General features: G+C 41.0%; 1 protein-coding gene across 1 annotated transcript in view; it reads left to right on the top strand.

Annotated features, from left to right (window-relative positions):
• Positions 1-26,703, top strand: part of ARHGEF4 (Rho guanine nucleotide exchange factor 4) — a 119,552-nt gene that overhangs the window by 54,601 nt on the left and 38,248 nt on the right. Inside the window, 1 exon segment of the mRNA XM_059822572.1 lies at positions 20,455-20,594. Within this exon segment, the coding sequence (XP_059678555.1) occupies positions 20,455-20,594 (140 nt within the window).

Here is a 26,703-nt window from a genome sequence, read left to right as displayed (position 1 = left end):
GCTGAGCTGTTACTCACTTGTGACATGTCAGTGGTTTACAAGGCACAACTGCAGAGAGGATTTGTATACCAAGGTGAGCAAAGGATTCACAGTTTAGCCTGTGACATTCCATTTTGTTTTGTTGTGGGCCCTGTTTTACCAGAACTTTAAATGGAATTTGGTATTTCTTTCCTGGAAAGATGTGTGGATAGAAAGCTTGAAAGTTAGCTTCCACCTGTCAAAACAGAGCACTGTTAAAGACTTCAAAGGTAGTTACGCATGAGCAGATATGTCTGTGTGGGTTAGATCTTGGTGGCCAGGTTGTGACAGGGACAGTGATTAACACCCTGGCTAATCAACCTGGCTGAAACAGTGAATTCATGTATCCATGCTCCTTCTGGAGCTAGGTCATTGTGGGCTAACTTGGGTATTGATCCTTCCAATCTTGAATTAAAACTTTAAAATCACCTTGTGCTTCCTGATGCATGTGTTGTGACAATAAGCTGAGACACTCCCTTTAATTAATAGCTTCATTCCTGACCCTGGCACAGCCTTGCTGTTCTGGTGGCCACAGTATACTAGATGTGATACAATCGAAAAAACTATTGTGTTTGCTGCCCTGGTGCACTGCCCATCCTAGGATTGTGGAGAGCAATAAAATTTTGGTGCAAGCCTAACCGAACTCTTAGCTGGTCCTAAATCTCAGCATCAGCTAAGTGGCTTGTATTGCAGAGTGGCTTCAGGTCCTTGGATTCTCAGGTCTCCACACCAGAGCATAGGCATGGTGCTGCATCAGAGCAAAACCAACAGCCAGGTTTATTGAGAGAATAAAATGCAAACTGCATCTTGGCCAGAGCAATTTCTTAATGGTGCTTGAAGTGAGGCTAGAAGTCATGCTCCAACTGCAAACTGCTGTTCTCAGGACAGTCGGCTAATGAGCAGCCATGAGCTAGTTGGAGCAAGATGGAATTATCCAGTGCGGCTGTTCTGTCATTGTTTGCACAGGCGACTATCACTCAGACCAAACCTTGCTGGTCAAAATCTTTCAAAATCCAGTGAGAGCTGTAGGCTGAGAGAGAGTTGTTCTGCTCCCTCCGACTGAGCTGCTCCCTGTTCCCCTTGGCTAGAGACGTGGCTGAGTGGGAGTATTCTGCTCAGCATGAATTCCTGCCCTAAGCATTCCTCCCTCCCCGCGGTGCCCCAGCAACTGCTTGGTCTGCTGTGCTGCATCAGATTGTCCTAATCCCCTGCTTCTCATATCCTCTTCCCTTGGGGAGCTGGGGGAGCCAGTGTGTACCAAGCCCTTGTTGTGAGTGCAGCCCAGCTAAGGTCTGTGGGCTGCTGGGGCAGCTCCCCTTGACCTCAGCCTCTGCTGCAGCAGGAGTCAAGTAGCAGCTGCTTAACCCAGTCCATTAGTGCTCCTACGATGGCATTTGACAGGGCCTATGCTTTATCTAGAGGGGGAGCTTTAACCAACACAAATAATAATATCTGAAAATTTTTTGCCAGTGACTGAGCGCAATTAAAAGCTAAATGTTACACAGCAGTGTAGGCTGCACTTTCCTAGTGAAAATATTACATGGTGATTTGGTGGCAGCAGTTAATTAGTTTGTGCAAATCATCTCTTGCTGTGGATGTTTATCAGTGCAATTACATTTATAGTCAAGCTAACTGGGTAAAAAAAAAAGGGAAGGGAATACTCTGTCTGCCCTTTTGCATTAGGGAGAACAGATCATCAAGCTGTGTGACTCTTTGCAATACAGGGACCTGGCTCCATGCTTTTTTCCTCAGTTCTTTGCTAAACAAAACGCTCAGTGGCAGCAGTGTCTCCTGAAGGTCACTGAGCTGCACACAACAAGAACTGACAGGTCTCTTTCCAGGGTCTGACTGAGCTGCAGTATGTAAGAGAAAATGAGAGACATCCAGGTTGAGCAGAGCTCTAAGGAGGAGTGTGTGGAAAGTTCAGGCCAAAGTGGGTATCAGTGACTGTGCTTTGTGTGCTCAGTGCAGATCAAGAGAGGCACAGTGAATAAGAGGACTTCCAAATTACAGGGCATGATTGTGCTAGAACATGTTGCGCTGGGTTTATAGAGGAGGTGTGTGACTGTCTGGCACCTTTCTCAAGGAATAGCGCTGAATTTCCATGAAGAGAGCAATGCCTACTGGTGCCCAGAAACATAGTGCCCTTAATTTAACTAAATTTGAGTGAGTTCATGACGCATATGTTCTTGTTGACCAGTCTAGTCTAAAATGCTCTGCATCAATCTTCTCTATAATTTAAAATAAAGCTGACTTGAACTCATAACGTTATAATTTGAATATGCTTAGCTTTAAGTATGAAACAGTGTGTAGGCTGACTTGTTAAGTGTATGTGTAGTTTAAAGGATATATAGTGCATATTTTTGGGCACCACAATAAGAATGCTGTGGGATGAGTTGGAGAGGATCCAGAAGAAAGTAACAAGAGTAATCTGGGGAATGTGATCTACAGGAGAAGTTTGGATGATTTTAGGGGTATGCAGTAGAGGAGAATGGGGGAAAGACATGAATCTTGAAATACCTAAAAAAGCTGTTGTGAATGAAACAATTTGTTTCTTTGTCATGGGCTGGGGAGAGTTGGGGGATAGAGGGGGCAGGGAAATCTGTAGCAAAGATGACTCAGATTAGATTCTAGGAGAAGTCCTGAGAAAAGATTATCTGGAGAGACTATGAAGTCTCAATCAGTGAAGATCTTGAGAAGGAGGTTGGGGAAACCTTTCTCAAAAGCTACTATGGCTGTTGATTCAGCTTTGGAGCAGATGGACTGGCAAGATGACTTTGTGAGGTTCCCTTCCAGTCTTGCTTTTTGAAGACAAGGTCAGAATGAACACTGGGCCACCGCTTATGCTTTGAGGTGCAGTTCAAGTAATTGGCTTAATTGATCTTTTTGTTTTATTACTGCACAGTAAATAACTTTGGTTCAATTCCAATATTCTTTACTCTGGAAAAAGTTGGATTAAATAATTTCTGCACAGTTAGGAGCATGGCTATGGTTTCAAGATATTTCATGCTAACTTGTTATGTATTTAAAAGCATTTTATGTATTTGTAAAGGATGAAGATGACTTTACAGGCTCCCCTTTCCACTTTCAGTGACATGTTGTGTAAACTTTTGAGTTGTGACTATTGTAGAACCCAGTAGGGTATTTGGATGGTCCCACAGATAATTCAAACTACCCGAGACATGCAGGGAGGAAGTACTATATAAAGTTTGGGGTTCTAGGTGGTTTAGTACCCCGTCTTGGAGAACTTATCTGTGGTAAGTCTCCATTCTATTCCAAAAATGAACAAAACTCATCACTCATGACTAATTTAGATATGATAGCATTTAACCTTTTTATTGACATCATCAGTTCCTGGTGTGGGGGAGACAGAATGCAGATGCCAAACGTTATCAGGGAATGTTTTCAGCAGCAAAGCACTGCTCAGTAGTTAATGGTACACGCAATTTTTGGTGGGTTGTCTCACGCACTGATTGTCTTCCAGCAATGCTGTGCTATGTCTGCATTTTCTTGCCTTCCTGACCCCATTCTTTCTCCAACATGGGTCAGAAACTACTAAAAATGGTATTGTATACCCACGGGGAGTGAGGGTTCCAGATTCTGCTGTGATGCCTCTGGGACCATCTCTGCGGTGTTGAGTATTATCTCTAAGTGGCTGCATTCAGCTGCAGACTTGGTCATCTTACAGCAGGGAGATAACTGGGAAAGGATTGAAGGAGATGTAAATCAACTGCTGGACCAAGAAAAAATTGAAGCAGGCTCTGAACATCTTTCTCATTAGAACCCACCATAAGTTGTTCATGGGATCTGGGAATACAATTTACAAGTTGTTCTCTCAAGCCAAAATTTGCCTCTTGCCTCTCACTGGATAAATGCAATCCATTAGTCAGAGACTGAAGGGTCTTGTTCCAGTAACGGAATTGTTTCAAACTGGTTTCTGGAACAAATTTATGTGGCTTCATATGTTGTTTCCAAGGCCCAAATCCTCTCTTCTCGCTACAGTGGACATTGATAGTAGTTATAGTAGGTTGAGTGGGAGCAAGAGGGAATCTGCCCCTTCTACAGAATACTAATTGTGGCTATGGGGCTGGGGGACATGCTCCCCTTCCTGGGGTGAGGGTAGGAAATCAAGTAGAATATCTTGCTGGCATCAGCTTGTAAAAGCCTACAGATGATGCAAGGGTAAAGAGTATGTTGATTTGGCCAAAGATACTCTCCTCCCTGCTCTGTTTACCTGCTCATTCCAAGAAAGCAAGCTGGTGGGTTATGAGGAATTCTAGAACATACTGAGTTCAGATATAGTATTTATAGTTTTAGAGATTGTTTTTTTTCTTAATAAATTGAATAAATGCAATAGAAAAATGAGGACTGGCATACTCTTATAGGTTTATACTGTAGCTGCACTGCACTAATGATGTATTCAGAAAATATTCTGCTCTGCCAGTATGTTGGGAGTGGGACCCTTCCTCATCAGGGGGAAAAGAGCTTTGAATCATGGGGCTATTACGGAGAGAGGGTTGTGGGTGGAGAGGGGTATAGACTGAGTACAAATTTTAAAGTTCCTTTCTTAAAAGCAGAAGAGAATTTTCAGTTTGTAGATGTGCCTTAGTATGGGAAAAGAAATTGCAATTGTAGTGATTTGGGGTAGAACAGTACTGTGATGCTCAGGACTTTCTGTTTGCTTGTCCTCCTATTCAGCAGCATGCTTTGGCTTGTTTTGCTTTTTCCACATCACACAGAGGAAAGTGAGAATTTACTTGAGTATGGGTAATAATAGCCTCACTCACTGATGCTGGAAGTCTAAGCTAATAACTGGGAGAAAAAATGTTTTGCATCATGGGTCCTCCTGTTCACGATATGATGCAGCCTGCACCCTTCCTCCCCTTTGCTTGCAAATATTCGATAAAGCTGCTGCTGCTTGCTTTCTAATGGAAGACGAGGTGGTCAGCTGTAAGTCCCCTGAGCAGTGCTGCATGCTTACTTCTCTTCCTGCTAACTCCTGGTGTGATCTTGCCTTTAAGGAGAGTGTCTGCTCTGGACTCTCTTTGCACATTGTATAATTCTGGGTTTTGTTGTCTTCCCAACTGTGGAAATACCTGGAATTTTAATGTAAGAAACTTTTCTGCCTAAAACTCCTATTTCCAGGTAATTAATTCTGTGACCATACTGAAGATGTTGCTTTTTGTACCTAGGAGAATATTGATGGGAGGCTGAATTAGATGCAAGTGTTTAGGGAAAAAATAAATAAAAATCAATGAATCAAAAACACCCTAAAACCAAACAACAGCAAACTTCTCTTCCTGCAGTTGTATTTCAATTTGTTTTCAAAAAGGAGCTCTAACTGTGATTATTCTAAGGAGCAAGGTGGATGCTCAGTTGAGGAAGTAGCATCAACTGTGGTGAGATGGGGGTTCACACTATTTCCATTCCCCAAAATGGAGAGGAAAATAGCAGTTAAGTCAGGAAGCCATCCTCACACAGACCAAACTCAGCTCTTGCTTGGGTTTGGCTGATTTCACAGGTCAGCTTTTCACATGTTCTAGCAATAGCTAGTGCCAGGAGAATCAAATGTATTTTGTATGCAGCCATGCCTTCAACATTGTCACCAGGAGTGTTAGAAGCCTTCTCCTCACAATTTCCAGGTCAGTTTTTCAGCTGTCATCATTTTGGAACTGAGAACACCTACTGATTTCTTCATCAACGCCAGTCTTTGTTATCAGTCCCAGAACCCATTGCTCAGAAAAGTAACATCCTGATAACAAGCTTCTCTGCCTCCTAAAAGGCTGGATTAAACTGAAGTTGGCTAAAAAGTGAAGTTGTAGATTTAGTGGTGGAGTCATTGGAACTGTGATGATCTGTGACCATAGTATCTGAGTAACAAAGGTTCCTCGATTTCAGTTGTCAGTACCCAAGCCCCCTCCTAAGTGACATCTCATACCTTTGGTGATCCCAACCACTGCACAATGTGATGAGAAATGATGATGGGTACAAGCAAAAAATTCATGTATTGTGCCTACAATATTGCTTTCACCTCAGCCAAAATCTGGGAAGGCTAACATCAAGGGATGCTATTTTCTTGCTTTGGACTGGGAGTAGTAATTATAATGGGAGTACTAATTATAATATTTTTTTCATAATCTCTCTGCTAATACCTTGTTCAGTTGTGAATTCATCTGTTCTTTTTTGTCCCTCCCACCTAGTTTCTGTTCACCATTAAGAGAGAGATGTGTACATGGAGAGCATTTTTCTTTCACCTCTGAGAGAGCTTTCTAACCTTTATCAGTCTGGAAACGCCATGCTGTATTGAAACAAGGCAAGCACAGTTGTGCCTGTTTTGATTGTTTTGCTGTTGACATTTTTGAGATTATGCAGTCAGGGATCTGTGCAGTTTGGTGAAGAGAATGAGCTCAAACCTTTAAGGTTACTGTGAGGTTAATAATGAAAACTCATACAGCTCAGAAAATGTGTCCTGGAATTGATTGGAGACAGTGCTGTGTACAGAGCAACTAGTCCCAAGAACAACAATTTCCAGTTCAAACAAGCTCAGACTGTACTTACAGCGAAAGGATAGTGGGGTCAAGGGGATTGTTTAAGTTCTGATACGCTTTGATGACATCCGCTATGTTTTCAGCAGGAAAGATAAGCAGACGCCAGGAACATAGTCTAGAAATGGTAGTTTCCTGCCTTCAGTAGAATTGCACCTGCTGAGTTCAGAAAGGGACTCAAGAGGAAAAAAAAAAGTCCCATTTTCAGAGCCTGTCCTTTGTATTTGTGTTTGAAAGGAAAGAAGGCAGACAGAAATGTAATTCATGAAGGTGCGAGGAAACAGGATTGTAAAGAGATTTATATACATCATCTGCACGTATAATGGTTCTGTCAGCTGTGTGAGAGCCTCTGTGAAGGAAGGTGGAATTTAGAGCTCTACAAGGCTGAGGCAGGTGAAGGTGGGGAGGTTGCTACAGGGTGATGTGGGTCCCTATTTCCCTCATCTTTTGGTTTTGTTCTGATCACTGCAGAACTGGGAGAAAGAATGGGAGAACAGAGGGTCAACACAGTTTGTTCATATAAACAAAAAGCTAATTTGTAAAGATTTGTGAGTTTACTTTGGGCTAGTTTGTGAGTGGAAGGGGCATACCTGAATGGCTCCTCTTTGCATTTATCTGTCATTGTCCTGTATAGGACTGCAGTTGCTAGCAGTGCTGGCTATCTCCAGCAAGAGTGAGGGATGAGGTCTGTTAATCATTTTGCTTTTCTAGGCTATCACAAAGGTGCTGCATTGCAGCATTGCCCCCTAACTCAGGTTGATACTGTGTGCTGCAGTTTAGCCATACACTCTGAATGCAGAATGCCAAATACCAAATGTATGTGCATGGAATATCCATCATTACTATATCCACATAGCCTTGCGGACTCAAAATGCATCCGGAATTTTTTCATTAATTTTACAGCACACTAAACTTCCATGATCCCCAGTATGTGCTACGTGTCTCATTCACTGGTTTTGGTCACTAGAATAATCCTCTTTTAAAGCTCCTTTAGAATATAGCAGCAATACTCGCACTATTCTCTTCTGTCCCTGAACTCTGAATTTTACAGAAACTGAGAAGCAGTAGACCAGTATCTCCCATGATTGCTTCTGGGGAAAAATCTGGAGAAGTTCAGTGAACGTTAAGGAGAACCACTTCAGACCTGCCATGGTGTGTACAGCAGTACAGCATGCAATATGGGCCTTGCCCTGCTGCTTTTTTCCACCCATTGGTCTCTCCAGGCCACTCTTTACACACTCCCTACTTGTCAAATAAAACAAATGTTTTTGGTGCTGAGAGCACTGGTCACTGTCAAAGCAAAGATAGATGGCTTTCCAGGCTGGACGGATATCTTCTGGGAATTTGTTTTAGAGGGGTTATCCTTTTTTAAAATTGGAGGAAGAAATTTATATCTTTTGACAGTAGTCTTCTGGGGGACGTTTTCCTTTATTGATACTTCAGTGTTGTCCTTTGAGTTAATAATCCTGCATTGCGTAGTCTGTCACTCAGAAATTATGAAGCTGGGCTTCTGGTGCAGGGGAATACCACCAAAGCTGAAAATAAAAATAATTATTTAAATCTACAAGACAGAGACAACAGCTATGCCTTAACTTAAAGGAAGGTGCTGCTGCACAGAACTGTTCATGATGAATATGAAAATAAGCCAGCAGCTTGGTTTCACAGAAATATAATCTAAACTGGCAGATTTTGTATTTACACTTCATCCAGCCTATGTCATCAGCCAACTTAAAATACACAGATATTTACAAGTAGCCCTTTCATTGCATATTTTTTTTTAAATATACCTCAACCCCATCCTGCTCTGTAGCAGTTTTCTCTTTGGGGAAAATAATTTGTTTGTAAGTATGGGGGGATTGTTTTTGTTTTCCTTGGAACTTCATTTGAAAATGGAATAAAGGTACTAAGACTACCAGCCCATAGGATTTCAGCCTGGAGAATTTGGGTTGCTTTGTTCAAAAGATCAAATTTTGATGTATGAGAGTAGAGCTCATAGGCAAAAAATGGCCTGCAAAGACAGAGAAATTAGCTCGGTTAAATTGTCAGGGAAAGGAGAAACTAGACACTTAGATTTCTCATCCTAAGTGAACATGCATCTGGTATAAGACCTTTTGAAAATAAGGTTAATTTAAAATTCACTTCTAAATTGGCAAGTTGTTACTGGAAGAATTCCTTCACCATTTGCTTTAGTTCTGAGGAACAGTGATTTTTAGACACTGAAGGACCAAATAATTGTGTAACTAGTAAACCACAGCACATCCTTCAGCGTATTTGAGGATAAAGTTAATTTTATACATTGAGCACTTCTGAAAACTAGGTGGCATGGGGCTTGGGTTCATTGTTTCTCTTCCCCTGACCCTCAGTCGGATACAGTGTAGCTGGAGAGATGTTTGGAAAACTAGAATGTGTTTCTGGAGTTGTGAGCCTGGAGCAGAGTCCGGAGCAAGTTATTTGTATTTTTTTTCACTGCTTTGAAAAAGCTAAGGATTGGGAAATAGTAAATGTAAGTTTCTGTTCAGAAACAAAGCATTTTCCTATTCTCATCAGTGGCACATGGGATCTAAATCAGAATCAATTCATAAATGGAAACAGTAACAGCTGCACTGTGGAATTAAATGTTTTAGATTTTGGCTAACCACAGGAAGGGTCAAGTTTGATATATATGCTTTTAAGTGAAAGGTTTATTATGTTTATTTTATAAGTTCAAACAATTGATAAAGAATTGCAGGTTTGTTGACCAGCGCTGTGCACTTGAACAGGCGAACAGAGTTGCTCTGCAAGGCACTGTCCTGTTTTAGCCTGTTTTGATTTTGCAAGTTACACCACTAATGTCAAATTTGCAAAGATCATTTTGACTGCTTCAGCTATCTCTCTAGAAGAACGTCCCTTTTTTGACATGTGCCTTAGGTAAAGCTGCATTTGACTGTACGCTGTACGTACTGGTCAAAAGAAGGGTAGGCTTGCTTTAGGTAATGTGACTTCTGAAAAGGCTTCATCTTCTCTTACCTTTTTGAGAGACCTTGTTCAGTTTGGTCACTGCTAATCAGTAATGCTCTTTTATTAGTTAGTATTGAGATTACGTTGCTGCCTGTGTTAATATACTTTTGCCACTTAATTTTACCATCTCCAGCTGGGGATGGGCTCAACTTTTAAATCAGTCTCCAAAGCTTCCAAAATATTCTGTGTTGCACCCAATGATCTGTAAGTGGTAATGTGTCATTTTGAATTCATAGTTTAAAATGCACACTTAGCATCTCAGGCTCATGATTTGCTGAAATGCTGATCTTACCAATTCTGCTATTCTTATTTCCTTGTTGAAGCCCGCAGTAAACATCCTAAGTAATGAATTTAACTATTAAAGGCACCCTGACCAATGTGACCTTGCCAGAATGCTTTCTCCTTTTAAAAGGATGATTAATAATGGCTTTGAACTGAATACTTGATGTATTCCAAGAGGAATAATGTTTTTCTTGGAAGAGATTTCTTGCTGTAGGGTGAGATTGCATCTGACACGCTCAGCTATAATTCGGATCTGGAGCTGAATGTTGTGAAAACGCTCTGAAATAAGGTACCTTCTCACATCAGTTTCCTAGGAAACTTAAAATTATTGAATATGAAGGGGTTCTTTTCCTGATATTTGAAAATTTATTGAGATGCATCAATCAACAGGTTCAGTATCTTGAGCTTAATTTTTTAAATTTGATTTGCAGTAATATATCATATCTGCACCCTCAGATTCCCAGGGACCAAATACTTCACAGTGGGCAGCTCTGTTCCTACTACAGTATGAACAGTATCAAATGTATAAGGCTGTAAGGCCTGTCCTTGAGTTCTTAAATATTTTTTATAAGCGTATTGCTGTCCATGTACAGTTTGAAATTATTTTGGTGCAGAGTCTTTCACTTCCACATATATCACTGGCAGGGAAGTCTGGAGGCCCTGGGGAGGAGAGGTAGTGAAGGCTGACTGGTGTGGGGACCACTGTTGGAGCTGGTGTGAAGCACACTCCCAGCCATGCAATGAGGGCAAGAGACAGCACCATCCTCTCATCCAGGTCACCTCTGTGCTCCAACCTTCTTCCTCCATTGGTTTGCAGAGCTGGCCTTTGACACAGGTGACATAGCAGTACTGGATATTAAAACCAGTCAGTCCTGGACTCTGGCAGCGACGTTTACACTCACAGAACTGTAAATATGCAATGTCTGAGTGAGTTTGAAATTTCCACCTTGTCCTCTGTCCATGAGGTCCCTCTAAACTGAGCTAATGTGGCACTCTCCTATTCTGCACCCATCTTCCAGTGGAGATGCTCTTGTGTCTTTGTCTACTCAGAATATAAAGACTGGGTTACACTTGGCCATGTTCAGCATCTCTCCTGTAGCCTGCTCAGAGCTGATCTCCCAGATCTGTTCTGAATAACACAAAGAAGAATCACCCCAGCTAACTCAGAGCCTGACTTTGCCTCCTTCATTTGTGCAGTGTTGTGTGATTCAAACATGTATGCTGCAAAGACCCTGATCCCTTAGCTATCATGACAGGTGTAGTTAAATAATACTAATCCTTGATTTCCTGTTTTCCCTTCAGAAATATTTGGTAGTTTGATCTTAGGGATTTTCTTAGAACTCAGATTAAAATATAAACAGGGACAGAGGGATTTCCTAAAGGTAAAGCAGTTTTACCAGTATGTTAATGAAAAGACTGTAGCCCCAGTATGAAACCATAAGATCTGTTGTGTGTTACATGAAGACTGGTCATTCAAAATAATGTCAACAAAACAGTCTTGCTGCCCCTTGAGACTTACACTTGATAATGCACAAGAGCAATTGAAAGTCTTCTCATGGCATTCATTTTTAATTACTTCTGTGGTACAAGGTCATAGATATAAGCCACTTGTCAGCCTGGATAGCTTCACAAAGATAAAGAGTAGATTTATAGCATAATGCAGAATTCTGGGAAAAAACAAAGGTCACATTTTTCAAATTTAAGTGTTCAAAGTTAACCTCTTAAATCCGTCTTCAGACACTTATATAAACAGCCTGCTTCTCAGAAGTGCCAAGCAGTGGGTCTTTCTGCTGACTTTGCTGGAAACAGTATGCGCCCAGTGCATCTGTTATTCATCGTATCAGTTAGCTAGCTGTAGGCTTGCAGGCCTCGTTTCAGGTTCTGGTGTTAAATAGTTCTGTCTTAACCAAAGGTGGCTGCGTTGTCAAACTTTTTAAATTATTATCAAGACGATTCTTCATTCTTAATTGTTTGAGTTATAATGCAGATTGCTCCATTATAAGAAAGACTCGTGTCTTTTTTTTTTCCTTCCCCTGCTCCAGGTTTGACTGTCATGAAAATAGTGTAAGGAAGTTGATATTTCCATGCAAAGTTGGCATGACTGGGTGCAACATTTTAAAGACTTTTTGTGATATGAATTGTTTTACTTCCTAGTGACATTTCTTCATAAAAATGACCTTAGCCATTCTTTACAGCATGGTCTTTTCCAGGCAGGAGTTAAAGCTTAGTGTATAGTAGAATTTTCTTGTTTTTAGACTGTGACTTAAGACTGAAGAAAACTGTATGCTTTCTGGCAACAAAACCTTTAGCAAAGACTCAGCTTCCAAGCTCTTGATCTTCTGAGGGTGTACTGGGATATAAAGACATAATAAAAGCACAGAATCTTTGGAAATATAAATCAACCGGAATTTCTTACAGCATATTTACATTCTTTCCTTTGTTTAATAAAGTAACAGGTACAAGAAAGGAGGCACTATGAGAGCCTAACACTCTCCTGTGAGTGCTCTTAGGAAGTTGTTTTAGAGGTGAAGCAAGCACCGCAGCTAAATCAATATAATTAAAACAGACAAGGGCAGTGTGAATTTTGGAAGATAACAGCACTTGCATTAAGAAAACTCCAATTAAGTCCTTGGAAAGTAGCTGCAGAGGTAGGAGGAATAACAATTCCTGAGAGGATATGGGGGAACATTTTCTATTCAAGCTCTTCATTTGAGGACTGGTGATGACTAGAAGCATTGGTTATATCTGAATTGTTTGAGGCTTTTTTGTTTGCTTTCAGGAGGAGAAAAAAAAAATTAAAACACAAAGTTTGAGTATGTTTGAGTATGAACCAGGGCTTTGGTTCAGATAAACTCAGATTAAATAATGGCAGAGCTGTAAGACCTGGTAGCAGTAAGATAGTGTGGCTCCTTTGTTTGCATGTTCCCACAGGCAAGTTTTATATACTTGTGCAAGCAAAAGATGAGAGAAGCCCAAAGGTGACCTTTAGGGGTGACGCCACATGTAACTGTGCGCTGAAGTAGGGGCAGGTGTTGAGATCATATAGGGGAATCTGTGGGAATAATCTTTTAAGAAAACAGTGTGTCTTTTTTTTTGCCAGATTATTGATCTTCCAACATGTAGGATGTGCCTGTAAGGTTTTGAAAAGCTGGAGCAGATGATCTCCTAAAAATAATAATAAAAAAAAAAAAATGAAATGCCTGAAATCTTATTGACAAAGCCCTTTCAAATTCATATTTGTCAGGCTTGTCAGCTGCACTAACACTCTTTGATGTTGCTTTTGCCTCTTATGTTTGCTGAAGTAGGTGTTGTCCACTGTAAATAACTATTGTTCTGATTTCCTGGCTCATTTGCTTCAATTTCCTCAGTTGTTGTTACACTTTTGGGTAAGAATGGGTGGATGTGGAGACACGGACATGGTATTTTCATCTGTGCAGGTGAGCTGAAAGCTCATCTGAGGTTACTGCTGATCTGAATTGACTCTGATCATGCTCTACTAGACAGTGTCAGATATGTTGTTTCTCAGCCAGCAACCTGTCAGTGTTTTGGGAGGCAGTTGTCTGATGAAGGGGCAGCTTTGTTGTTGTTGTTTTTCACTCCAAGGGAGGGGAGTTTGGTCTGGGTTTAATTTTTATTTCAAGGCATAGGGCTAAGCAGCAGAGTTAAATGGACAGGTAAAAATTCAGCATGAGTTTGGAATGTCAGTGTTTGTTACCTGTTAGAAACGAGAAATGCAACCATTTTAGTCTTCCACAGAGGAAACTTTTGAAAAATTATGATGGATGGTTTCATCTACTCCCCCCCGCAACTCCTTTAAATAGCAGCTACGTCAATGAATAAGACTTGTTGTTGGGGCAGTAAATGACATGCCAGGTATTCCAACCAGTACATGCTACTGAGGATACAGTAAAGAATGTGCCTGGATACTAGAAGGGATTTGTCTGCTAGTTTTAATTGCTACGATTGATTTAATGTTTAGATTGTGATAGGGCTTAAAGGACTGAACTAGAATTGGCCCCATCGTGTTCAACATTGTCCAGACAAAGTAAATATCATTTCCAAAGACATCCATCTGAAAAATGAGAGCAAACAGGTCAGTATGGATGAGTAATCAGACCTGAGCAAATAAACAACAAATACGTAGAGTAGGAGGACACGTCTGCTTTTTTCCAAGTCAGTAGCTGTGATGGGAACACGGCCAGTGAATTAATAGTTTGTATGCAGTACAACAGAGGGGCTTTTCAACAAAGGATCAGGCTCTGGATCAAGAAAGTACATTTATGTGATTTCCTATCTGTTTTTCCCATTGTTTCCACTCTTCTTCAAATCTAGTTAAACTGCTCCCCCTCTTCTCTCCCACTCATAACTTCACTCAACAAGGAAGGGACCGGGGGTAGCTCTCTGCCGCATGTCTGCCAAGGCAAAGCGGACCAAGCTGCAAGTGCATAGCAAGTGATACGTGGGAGTCGGAGCTGCAGAGCCATTCATAATCCGCATCTCTCTTCCCCATAATTATCTCCGCTACCCGAGAGAGCTGAGAACTCCCTTAAGCCTCCCTGCAAGTCATTTAGATTCTAATTGGGATTTAAAAACTCTTGAAACCTGAGTGGGTGGCTCAGTGCATTATTGCTGATGAATGTTACCCTGGGTGATGTGCCCAGCAGACCCACAGAGGACCTGCGCTCAGCTTTCCATTGAAGAACTGTGTCCTTTTTGTTTTCGAGCACAGATTTGTTCTTTGCCTCAGCTAATTAGGAATTAGTTTTATTCACAACAGCAGTTCCATTTGTAGCATTATACCAAAATATTAATTTGATTTTATTATGTTGAATCCTTTCCCTTCTTAATGTGTCTTTAAAATGGAGGTGATGAAGCTTGCTTTCTCCACTTAAATATTTTCTGCCTCTCCTCCCCATTATGTGTTCTTTTTTTTCCTCAAAGATTCACTGAACACAGTATAATTTCCTGCTCAGAAATGTCATCATGAGGACCTTAGCTCTCTAAGACTTGGCTTTGCAGGCCCATGTCCTTGGGTTTTTTTGTGGGTTGTTTTTGGTTTTGTTTTGTTTCTTTTTTTTTTTTTCCCCTCATGAATCTCATACTAACTTGTCATTGTTCCCTTGTTGCTAATTCCCTGCCAGACTTCCCTCTTCCTGTTAAACTGGCCCACAACCATAAGCAGAACGATGTGAGAGGGTCCATCAGCACAGTAAAGAGCTGGAGAATGGCCCTGCTGGGGCAAAAGTGGGATGACATCACTCTGATGGATTTTACTGTGGCAGCTGCATAGGGACCTCTGTATATCAAGCAGCTGATAAATGAAGCACATAATTCAGAACAGGACTGATGGAAGCTGCAGCACTACTGTGGCAGTTATTTCTAAGGGAGATGAGGGTTTAGCAATTCAGAATGGGCTAGGAGGAGGGTGGAGGGGGTCTTTTCACCTGGGCAATGTAGTCTGGGTTTGGTTTCCCCACCCCATGCACCCCTTTCATTTGTTTATCATCTTAAATCTCTTGAACTACTCCCTTCACCAGCTGCAATGCACTTTTCTGTGGGCACTGCGCACAGCCACAGCAATCTCTGCTCAGTGAGGCAGAGGGAATGATGTTGTTAGCTCTGAATTAATTTGTTCTGTGAGTGTAAATCAGGCTCCTACTGTTATTTCGGTGAATTATTTTAAATGTAAATGCTACAGAGAGAAATTAAATGTGTGGATGTGGTACTGAAAAAGCACACTTGAAAGAGAGATACTTCAAATACACAAAAGTTGTTCCCTTTGTCATTAATACAACGTGCTTTTAATAAACTATGGATGCTCTTGGCGTTCAAAGCTGTCTGTAATCATCATGGATTCCTGTCCCACCCTTACTCCTAAAAGCTGTAGGCTGTAAGTCAAGTGAAAACAGATAACCAAAATCTTGGGGAAACTGCCTCTAGCCCATTTTCCTTCAGTCCTGGGTCATTGTTCAGGTTCTGACCCAGGCACACGGCTGGAGCCCCCCACCAATGGGGAGCTACGGGGGTTTATTCTAGATGAGACATAAACCTATGTGGCTTAGAGATCTCTGTTAAGAGGCTGTGCTAGATTTGGGGCTGCAGTGTCCAACTGCTCTGAGGAAACTGTTCTAGAAATTTATTCTGTGTTTCTCCAGTGAGAGGGTGGGGGTTTTTTTTGGTGGTGGTAGTATTATTTTTTTTTCCCCAACAACAATTTGTATTCACTAATTCCTGGTACTTGGAATGTATGAAGCAGGTCCATCCTTTGAGAGAGGAGAGGAGCTCAGACATGGCAAACAGTGGCTCCTGTACTAGGTGACACTAGTCTTAACTGAACTCTGGACTATGGTTAATATTTGTTTTCAGTCTGTGGCCTTCAGTAGATCATCTAATCCCAACTTCTTTTGGTTTCCCACCGGTTAGATGAACAACACAAGGCTTCTCTCATTTTTTCCCTCCCTGCCATCTTCTGTTGGTTATTAAGATCGAGGCTGTCCCAGTGTGGCCCAGCTGTTTTGTCCTCCAGTGTCAGATAGGCTTCATCGTGGCTCCCAGGAATAAGCATCCTACCATACAGGCAGCTGCCTGTATGCATTTCAAATTATCCAAACTTGCCTATAAGCAGGTTGCAGCTGGCAGGCCGCTAGCTGGGGTGGCTATGAGTTGTAGAGCTGTGGTTTATACTGCAGCCATTGTGTGGCTTGTCTCTCACTGCGGGCACAGACTGCTCTTCTGATAACAGCTCCAATGGCTTTCTGATGAGATGGAGAGCTCTGTAACTGTGTAGGAGAAGTACCTCTCAGGGTTGCTGGCATCAACCTTTCACATGCTCCCTTTCAGAAAGGTGGGGGTGCAAGCAGAGCCCAGCCCAGGACCCTTCCCACTGTTGACTGCTTATGCCTGCATTCCAAAGCCTGTAGGAAGGTGTAAGGGTGAACCTATATACCTTCTTCCTCTGGACCATTTTGATCAAGCTTTATTTTATTTTTATAGAATTCTTCCCTTTTGTGACAGTCCTTGAATGCAGCCTGTTTCAGTGCTGTCTGCTCAGGCACTTGAAGGCAGACCACCTGTGCCCCTTGCTGTTTTCAGTACCATTTTTTGCATGACTTTTGCTGCTTCACATCCTCAAGATATTTCTTCATGGAGTCAGGCTCTTGATACCTTATTCTCTATTCAGATGCATAAAAAAGGGTTTGTATGGCATTCTTTCATGAGCTACTATTGCTAGAATTATCCATCTGCTTTTGTACTTTAATGACATAAATCCCGAGCCTGGGCTTGGACTAACAACAGTATAAAGCAGAGTTTTAATACTTGCACAGAAGGTTGTAGTACTAAATGTTGGTGACAACCCCTTTCTGTGTTCCTGTGTATGCAATTTGTTGCCATATTTAGTGAAATTTATCAGGACAGCCATATAAAATATGGAGAAATCTGCTTGAGTTAACTGGATGCTTGGCGTTATTTTTTGACAGAACATTGTTCTTTGGTGTTGCCTGATTGCCAGGGACAGGTCAGATCAGTGGTTTCAGAGAGACACAGAGAGACGAGCTGTGACCATACCAGTGGATTTTAGCATTGAACGGAGACGAGCATTTGCGGGGATAGGAACGAGGCATCCGAGTCAACTACCGTGCAGCTTAATAGTTGCCTGTCTGACTAGTACTGTGCTGTTGAGGAAGCTGATAGGCTACTTCAGCAGTCTCCACTAACTTGTCTTAAAGATTTTTGTATAGTGCTTGCTTCTTTTCTGCTTGACCTAGTTTATGTTGTGCATGTTGAGTCACTACCTTCATTCTCCTACTTTCTTGATGGATTTCTAGTGCATTGGGTTACCATTCCAGACTACTGTTTTATTTTTTTTATTTGTAATCATGTCTCCCATGTAAGCTGCTTCAGAGCAAATTCTTATTTTTCATTAGTTTTATTCTTCCCTGGAACTTTGTTAGTTTGAGAAAATGTATAATGTCTATCCTGGGTCAGTCTTCCTCAAGGATTGAGAACTTTCGTATGACTATGAACTGCGTTTTTTGGCGATATATGTCCACGAGGACTTTTCTGCCAGGAAAACTAACCCAGGTTTTGAGACTGCAGAAAATTGATGAGCTTGGTAAGATCAGAGAGGAAAAACAGATCTGTAGTAAAAGCAAACACAGCTTTCAAGGCACTTAGCAGAGGTATAGAGCATTTTAAGTAATACAGATAAATGTCTCCCTGGAGCTTTTGCTTTTTCATCTAAGCACAGATCAGAGAACAAATAGGAAAATGTGGGGGTGGAAAACAAAAGCTTTAAAGATGTCAATGAACATTTTTCAAGATGAAAATTACTTTTAGCAGTGAAAATAGCAGAAGATACATAAAGCAAAAGCAATGAAGCCATGCATAAAATAAGGGAAAAGAATGAGATCAGAGGGATGCAAAGAAAGTTTTGAATTAAGTGACTGCTAACTCCCTTCTTATAAATTATTTATTTTTATTTGTTCTTGAAAAACATTTCTGATTTGGTTTTGTTGCTGTACTAATACACTGAAAGTTGTTCATTACTATCAGACCAATGTTTTTCAGTGTATAAGCAAAAAGTGATACTTTAATACTCTTTAAAAAAAATAAGTTAAGTGCAAACCATGGTAATTCTGCATAAAATTGTAATATCAGTGGCATTCCAGCTGTTTTTGAGTTTTTTATATTAATGGGCTAGGTCTTAGCCCCAGAACTACTTTATATGCAATCTATACTACTGGCATACATTCGGTGGAGAATTTCTGTATAATGATATGACATGTCAGAGCAGAGCTATGAGAATGCTTGATTTTTTTTTTTTTTTTTTAAATGTCACCTAAAGTTGAATGGTTGGGTAGTTACACACTTCCACAGAAAATTCTGCTTTAATCATAAGCTCATATGCACCTCCATGTCCTGAACTGCCATCAATATTGAGTGGGTTCCAGGTTTAGACAATGAATGTGTCTTTGCTATGTGGTGCGTATTTATTGAATTCAGAGCATAAACAATCAAGTATTTAGTTCAAAAATAGCTCATACTCCAGTCATTTTGATGTCAAGTTACTGCACTGAACTGATAGCTGCTATGCTGAATTTACACCTCACCATGTTATTAGAGGTAATCAAGTGATGTGGCCTTAACAAAACATCACATGTAATGAAAGCATTGACGAGGACAATCTTTGCAGGTCTTGCTGTAACTTCTGACAGCACTTTATTTTGTATTACTGGGGAGCTTTGCTTTCAGGTAATAATAAGCTAATGAACCTTGAACACTTTTTCTTGGCCCATCGACACAATTAGGTTCATAAGATGCACTTGCGTTATGGAGTGAAATGAGGGCTCAAGAACAGGCTTATGTGTCCCCAGACTCTGACTGGTGCTTTTCCTATCCAAGCTGTCCAAGATCAAGCTCAAAGGTTTTTTTTCATCTGTTCTGCAAAAATTTTGAGTGTGACATCATGTGTAACTTGGACAGCCAAGACTGTCACCTGGAGTGCTCATAGCAATATCTGTGTTTTCACTTCATTCCGTTCTACTACTGTAGCTGTGTCGAGTCCATTAAACTAAAATTTTAGTTATATCAGCTGTTGTTCTCTGCATCATGTTTGTGTTAGCTACTTACTTCATGCATAGAAATCTTTGCGAAGCCCACCTCTTTGTCATGGAAACTGTTGTCCTAGGAGTTGCTAATCCCCATGAATATGTCAGCAAATATTTTCTTTAATCATTGACATTTTTCACAGATTTTGAGAAAATAAAATTTATGCTCAGTAGCCTATACAGGTATGGGATGAATTAATGATTGGACAACAACTTCCCGCTGAAGGCTATTTGCTAATACCTTGAGGAGACCTTAGGAAAAGGTTCCTGCCTGTGAAACAGATGAAGTGCCATTTTCTTCTGTGCAAGGAGTATAAAAGCCATATTTTTATTTCTCTCAGGCTTATGCTTGTGTCATGAGACTTCAATGCTTGTTCTAGCTACAGACTGCTAACCCTCCATTATCTGTAGCTTATTTGGGGCTGTGCTGAGCAGAATGGCCCTCCTGCGGTAATAATGGATGCTTCTGTAGCAAACACCCTTTTAGGCAACAAATTAAGTAAGTGTGTGGACAAAGAGGGAGATGAATGTTTTTCCCAAAGGCTCGGAGTTTCTTTGGTCTGATAGGATTTACCAAATCCTAATCATCAAGGTATGAATTAGTGACGTGAGCTTGTTACCTAGTCAATTTTCCTGTCAACACAGCAACATTGTAATGAAATCATGTTCATGTCACCTCTGCCCTGCGCCTTTTTATGGAGCCCGTTTTCTTATTCTTGATCTTTTCTTTGCAGCAGTTGTTGAATTTTTAAAAATCATACTTTCCAGTCTGGAAAAAGGCAGAATCATTTATGGTAACAAAACATGAATAGAGAAAAATTCTCTGAAAAATGGGCATGCACCAGGCTGGAATTGTGCCCTGAAATTGCCTGTATAGTTTCCTTGTCTTTTTTTTCCTTTAAACTGTGTTATAGTGTCCCTAACCCTGGCCAAGCTCATATAATTGATGCAGTGCTGATAAGGATCTTGTGGTCTATACCAAATTGTTCTTTTTGTTGTTGCAGTGATCACTGATGGGGCACTGGATAAGACAGCTCTAACAGACGATGTTGGAAGTGAGGAGGACCTGTATGAGGACTTCCGGAGCTCCAACCACCGCTATGGCCACCCTGGGGGAGGCGGAGAGCAGCTTGCCATCAATGAGGTATTGCGCTGGTTGGTTTCTGACAGGCGGGATAAAGAAGGATGCTGGTTCTTGTTGTGAACCATAAGACAGGTCAACAACCAAACTGATGATGGCAAAGTGGATGGGGCTTCAAACATCATTTACTGTGGGTACCACTTACAACTGGGTAGTGACAGGGTCTGGGTCTTCCATCAGGGTGCTGTCCCTAACAGTAAAGGACAACGATGCAAGGTAATGCAGAGCCACAACTCCTGAGCAGGTAACTCTCCTCTTAGATGTTTTTGGAAGGGAAGTTTAAAACCATTAATGAGCAGCCTGGTCAGGGCTGGTGTAAGACTTGAAATGTGGTGTACCGAAGGCATAAATGAAATTTTGGAAAAAAACCTCGTCTACATACTTCTTTATTGGTAAATGAGCAGGGTGCAAAGTTTAATGTAGGCTTGGTCTTCACTGCTTCTTCCTGTTTCCCAGTAAATTCACTCTAGGGATGTGAAAGACATGCCTTTTTAGCTAGTGCTTTTAGCTGTTTTCTTTTATAGTGCTGACACTGATTAACTTGAGAGCAGCAATTAAAAAATGTACTACTTAGTTTAACTGATGCGATGAGCAACATATTAACAGGATTTAAGATGTTGTTTCTGGAAGAATACAATGGCTTTGTCTAATGCATTAGAACTGGCATCCTGTTACACACAGAATGCTTTTTCGGTGGGGTGAACTAATAAGCTTTTTCATTGGAAGAGTGGTCTGCAAAAAAAAAAAGAGTTATTGGTCTGCAAAAGCTGCAGAAAGCTGCACAGTGAGGATAGCAGCTTTTCTTCAAAACCAGCAACAGCAAATGCTCTTCTAGCAGTTTTCCTGCTCGTAGTGCTCAGAATCCCTGACTACAGCCCTGGGTGCCTGGGGTAAGGAAGAGACTTGCTATATTTTCTTCCCCTATTGCTTACAGCCAGGAGTTGCCAGAGCTTTTTGATTTAACCTCAGCTGTTTTGGGCTGTTGTCACTGGCAAGCAAACATTAGTAGAACACTAGCAAATCTTGAGTTGCGTTCTCCCACATTTAACTGGTGTGTTTGTGAGAGAGTCCCAGCCACCACAGAAGTCAGTCCCATAGTGTGCACTGGGAGTGTGGGAGGAGGGTTCTGCTTCCCTGCCATTCAGGTGCTTGCCTTGGTAAGTCTTTTAGTGTGTCTCATCAAATAGAACATCCTCTGGGCTTTTGTTTCCTTTTTTAAAGGAAAAGGCAAAATATTTTACATTTTCAAAGGAAATCCTTACTACTCTTTAAAACCAGGAAAAAAATTAACTTGGCAGTGGGTCTGTATATCCATCATGCATGTTGTGGTTTTCTCTTTCAGCATTCATTATTATCGAGAACAATTGTTTTTCTTTCTTTTCTTAAAAGTTAATTTTATTAGAGTTAAATTCCATCATTTAACTTCTAATCAGGAAAGCAAATGGATGTGTCCAAAGCAGGTGTAATTTGTATAGTCTTTGAAGCGTATGCGGGGTTTTGTTGGCTAGTTGACTGGAAGAAAAAAGATTATTTTTGGCTTGTTCCCTAGAAGCTTGCCTGTTCAGGGGCCAACAAAACTGTAAGAACAGGCAGTACATTATTTACTTTGTCAACTGGTTCCTACGTGTAATTAATCCATCACTTAACTTCACTGAGCCTTAGCAAAGCGCTTTCCTACACAATCACTTCCTGGAACAAAAGAGTACAGTAAAATACAATATCTCTGAGGTGAAATACTAAATCTGTGAGGTAGGGATTTTACATGAACAGTCATCTTAAACGTTGGAATTCAAATATCTCAAATAGCTGGCAATTGGACAGGCTTATCTTCATCTTCCCTGCTGGACCAAAAGCTGGGTATTGATTAGTCTTGAGTATTTTCTGTAGTAGTGCTAGGAGGGTGAAGGTGTCAATGTCCAATGATTTACTCACATTTTGTGAGTAGTCTTGTCTTTTCTTTTATTGTATTCCAAGTTGCATTTTATTGGTCGTGGATAAGGAAACTATGGTAACCGTATTATTCTTAGCCTTCTTGGAAGAAGCAGCATTCAAATAAACAGAGGAGATTGAAATACTTTTTTTTTTAAGGCATTTAGCAGACCAAGTGTTGCATTAAAAAAACAAAACACCCAACCACTGAGTTTTAGTTCATTTTGGATCAAGAGAAAACGGTTATGAAATGAAAAAGAAACCTTTCATAAAACTAGAATAATTTATTGGCAAGAAGACTGACTAGAGGGATGAAAGAAAGCTGCGAAGGTTGTATATAGCCCACCTAAGAAGATCAGCATGAGAGTGTGTAAGAGCCAAGAAAAATCCATCAAAAAGTAATAATAAGGATTTGGGATGAGAAAAGAGGCAGGGGAAGTCATCTGTCTGACATTCTTTCAAATACATTCTTGGTGCTCGTGCAAAGAGATTTTCATGTTTAGATTGTACTTGGTAGAGTTTACTTTGTGTTTGTTCCAGATAAAGACCCTATCCTTGTATCTTTTTGCTTCCGTAGTATAATTAGCTAAAATGCGGCAAGAGAAAAATCTATACTGCAAATGCATTGTGGTTCTGCCCTTGCAGTGCAGAAATATTACATATAGGACAGACATAGCTTCAAGCTTCATAAAATGTGTTATGTGTAGACTGAAGTCAAGAACATGAGGGATTAAGCATATGAAAAGCCTGCCTGCCCAGCTCTCGAGTGATCATTGTGATAACAAGGAAAACTATACTGCTTATTAAGTAACTGACCTGGGTGAGTAGGCTTAGGCCTGTTCGCTTGGAAATATCTGGTGTGTACAAAGGGTTTGTTCTGTCCTGCTGTGTGAAGGGTCCATATGGCTCTGTGCTTTGGAAGAAATGCTATTGCAGTTCAACATGTGGAGTGGTTAGCCCCTTGCAGCCCTAGATGAACTGTACCATCACCATCTTGTGAAGGCAAAGTATGAAAAGTTTGGAAAATAATGGCAAGACTCTCTATTTTTTCTTTATCTCTTATGGCTCTATGTTTGATAAGTTTGGAATTTGACATGTGAAGCCTTGTTGCTGAGGAAATGCATGACTCATTGGCTTCAGCAGGCCAGGATTTTATCTAAGACATGCAACACCATTGCCTTATGTCTTAAAGTGACAATATTGCAGTATATTACAGATGTTTGTGCTAATCAGTGCTTGTTGACAAGATGCAATTAAGCTAATTGGTTCCAATGTATATGTTTCTGATTTAACACAGTAATACCTACAGAAAAATGTTCAGAAAGCGGTGCAAACAATATATCTGCCACATACAAAAGGCAGCAGGTACTGTAGCAGTCTTCTCTTTGTCTTACTGAGCAGTGTGCAATTGGGGCTGTTGAGTCTCTAAAGCATTATTCTTGTGCTAAACTCTTTGATCTCTGACTGGGAGGTTGTTCTAGTCTCACCCAATGCTCCTCCAAGCACAGCCAATTTTAAACAGGACAGACATGTAAAGTGGTTTTGGTTGGTTTTGTTTGTTTTTAAAACAAACAAACAAACCCCCCAAAAACAAACCCCAAAACTTATAAAATGTTAATGCAGATGAAATCAGAACAACATATTTTAATTTTGTTAAATGTGAATAATATCCTTCATAGAATTTTTCACATTATCTATCTACATTCCAATTAATAGAAATCTCTCATGCACTATATGAGGACAAATTTCAAAAGACAGAAAAAAATTAAAATAGTGCTGCAAAATGTTATCATCCTCTTTTTTTAAAAGAGTACAGAACAGGTTGAAAAAGCTATGGTCACAACAGATTTCCAGACTGAAAACAGAATTAGAATTATTGATCATATGGAAGCAATCTATAACATTCCTGTGTAATCTGGGTGAGGATTTATTACCACTTTTATGTCTTAATGTGAGTATATTGCTCTCGCAACTGATACTAAAGCAAATAGAAACCAGTTAAAACCAGTTAACAAATCCCGCCCCCCCTTTAATTTTTTTTTTTTCCTGGAGGGCTTAATTCCCACTTTTGTGTCTTGCGTACTTCTGCAACCAAGCTTGACAACTGTGGTCCAGAAGCAGCAGTTATGATTTATTTGCAGAGTACTGTATAAAGCTCAGTGCTGTCAAGGACAAGAAATAATGTTCCCCAATGGATGTAAATCTTTACTGGATCCGAGTTTTTGGTCCCAAGTGCTTGCGTAACTTTGTATCGGGCTCAGACGTGAATGTTCAGAGTATGGACTCAGAACTGTAATTTCTTTTACTGCCTGATGGGTTTAGTTTTTACAGTTCTCAGGTCTGCAAACTTCTAAGGGTGTTTCAGAGGGATTTCTGCAATGGATTTAAAGCAAATCAGTATATTCAAATACTCTGTAGCAATTATGTCTCATCAAACATCAGGATCAGGAGCTAAGTGGTCCCAGTGGTTACCAGAGCCATATTTCTGCTTTCTACCATGGGCAGCTGTGGCTGCTCTGAGCTGCTTTCTCATACCCTCACCAGCATTAGGACTTGGTCCTCCCCGACACAAGAGATCCTCCCCCAGCAGACTGAAGATGAAGAGAGGGTGATGGAAGCCAGTGTAGCTCACTCAGCACTGTGGATTATCCTTGTCTGAGGAAAGACTATCTTGTAAGTGGATATTGAGGTTTTTTGGAAAGGTGGGAGAAATGGGATGAGCTTTCACACTTGTAGTCATGTAGTGAGCCCTTAGCAGTCCAAATGCTTGTCCCACACGTACGTGTGAGGTGTGGGTAAGTAGCTCCCATACCACATACGCTATGGTCTGTAGCATACACACAGACCACCAGCAGGAGTTCAATCCACACAGAAGCATTTCTATAAAATATATAAATTTTTGCTAGACCCATGCTTTCTCTAAATAGCCCTATCAATCTGATACTCATTAGGAACAAGCAAAAAATTCTCAGGCTTGTCTTAGTTCTTGGGTCAAGAATAGCACATGGGGGTCTGTCACCATTTTAACTCCTAAACAAAAATGCTGAGGTGTTACAGTGGAAGGGGCCCTGCACATGCCTAAGGGAATGACTGGGTTATAGGGTCGATCTCTGAAAGGACCTAACTCCTCCTTCCAGAAGCCAAACTGAAGAAGCAGAACAGGAGAGGTAGCCTCTGTGTTTCACCTCTTTGTGGGCATGGGTGCGTCCCCACACACATACCGACACGTTTAAAGAGCGGAAGGTACTGCCCAAACTTTCATCTGTGGCTGTAAAACAGACCTAAATATGTCACTCAAAGGAAATAACTGGAGACAGCACGATGGCTTTGGAGTTCTTGCATCAGCCCTGCCAGCTGTTAAATTGTAAAGACTCTAACAGCTTCTGTTAACGCTTGTTAATGATAGCTTGTGAGTATTAGGGGACTCTTAATAATGTCTGTCGTTTGCCGGCATTAAATGTGTTCCCAGTTACTGGGGTGTAGAGAGAGGCTTGGCTCCACAAACAGTTTTCCCTTGGAGAAAAAATGATCCAACAGTGTTTTAACTCCTGAAGTTACTTGTGCCAAATCATCTCAAAGTCTGCCTGTATTTTATCCAGTGTATCCATGGGTTCCTAGAACTCTGTCTGATGCTCCCCACCACTTAAAGATAACATGGCATGTCTACTGATGCTAATCGCAAGAGGTGGTTCTCTCTTTATGGTGAAGGCTGCAACCAACTTCCAATACTTTGGCATCCTGTTAAAAGAGTTCTTTTAATCCATATCAGTTGCATTGTGTCCTGTAGGGTTAAGGGTTACATTTGCAGAAGGTCTTGGCTTCCTGCCTGCCACTTCTAGCACATGAGGGCCATCTACCATGGTGCCACTGAGGTCTTCAAATCCTTGCTCTGCTGCACTTGAGTTAGTGTGGTAGGCTAACCCTCTGATGGTCCCTGCCTGCTGAGGGCTCTCACTGGCACCTAATCATAGGCTTTCTAATCTGCCATCCTTCAACCAGTGTTGCCTGCAGGACCTGATTGTGGAGTTCACACACTTGATCAGGCCTTGTGTGACAACCTGTGAGCAGAAGACGAGTGATTTCACCATTCACGTGTAAGGTGGGAGCCTTGCTTTCAAACCTGCCCTCTGATAGAGAGAAGGAACTTGCCCTGTCCTTGATGTATGTCACTAGCTATCCTTGG

This window comes from Gavia stellata, chromosome 11 (assembly GCF_030936135.1).
Source record: "Gavia stellata isolate bGavSte3 chromosome 11, bGavSte3.hap2, whole genome shotgun sequence".
Classification (NCBI taxonomy): Eukaryota; Metazoa; Chordata; class Aves; order Gaviiformes; family Gaviidae; genus Gavia; species Gavia stellata.
Note: the sequence above shows the minus strand (reverse complement) of the source record. Positions and strands in the feature narration are given on the sequence as shown.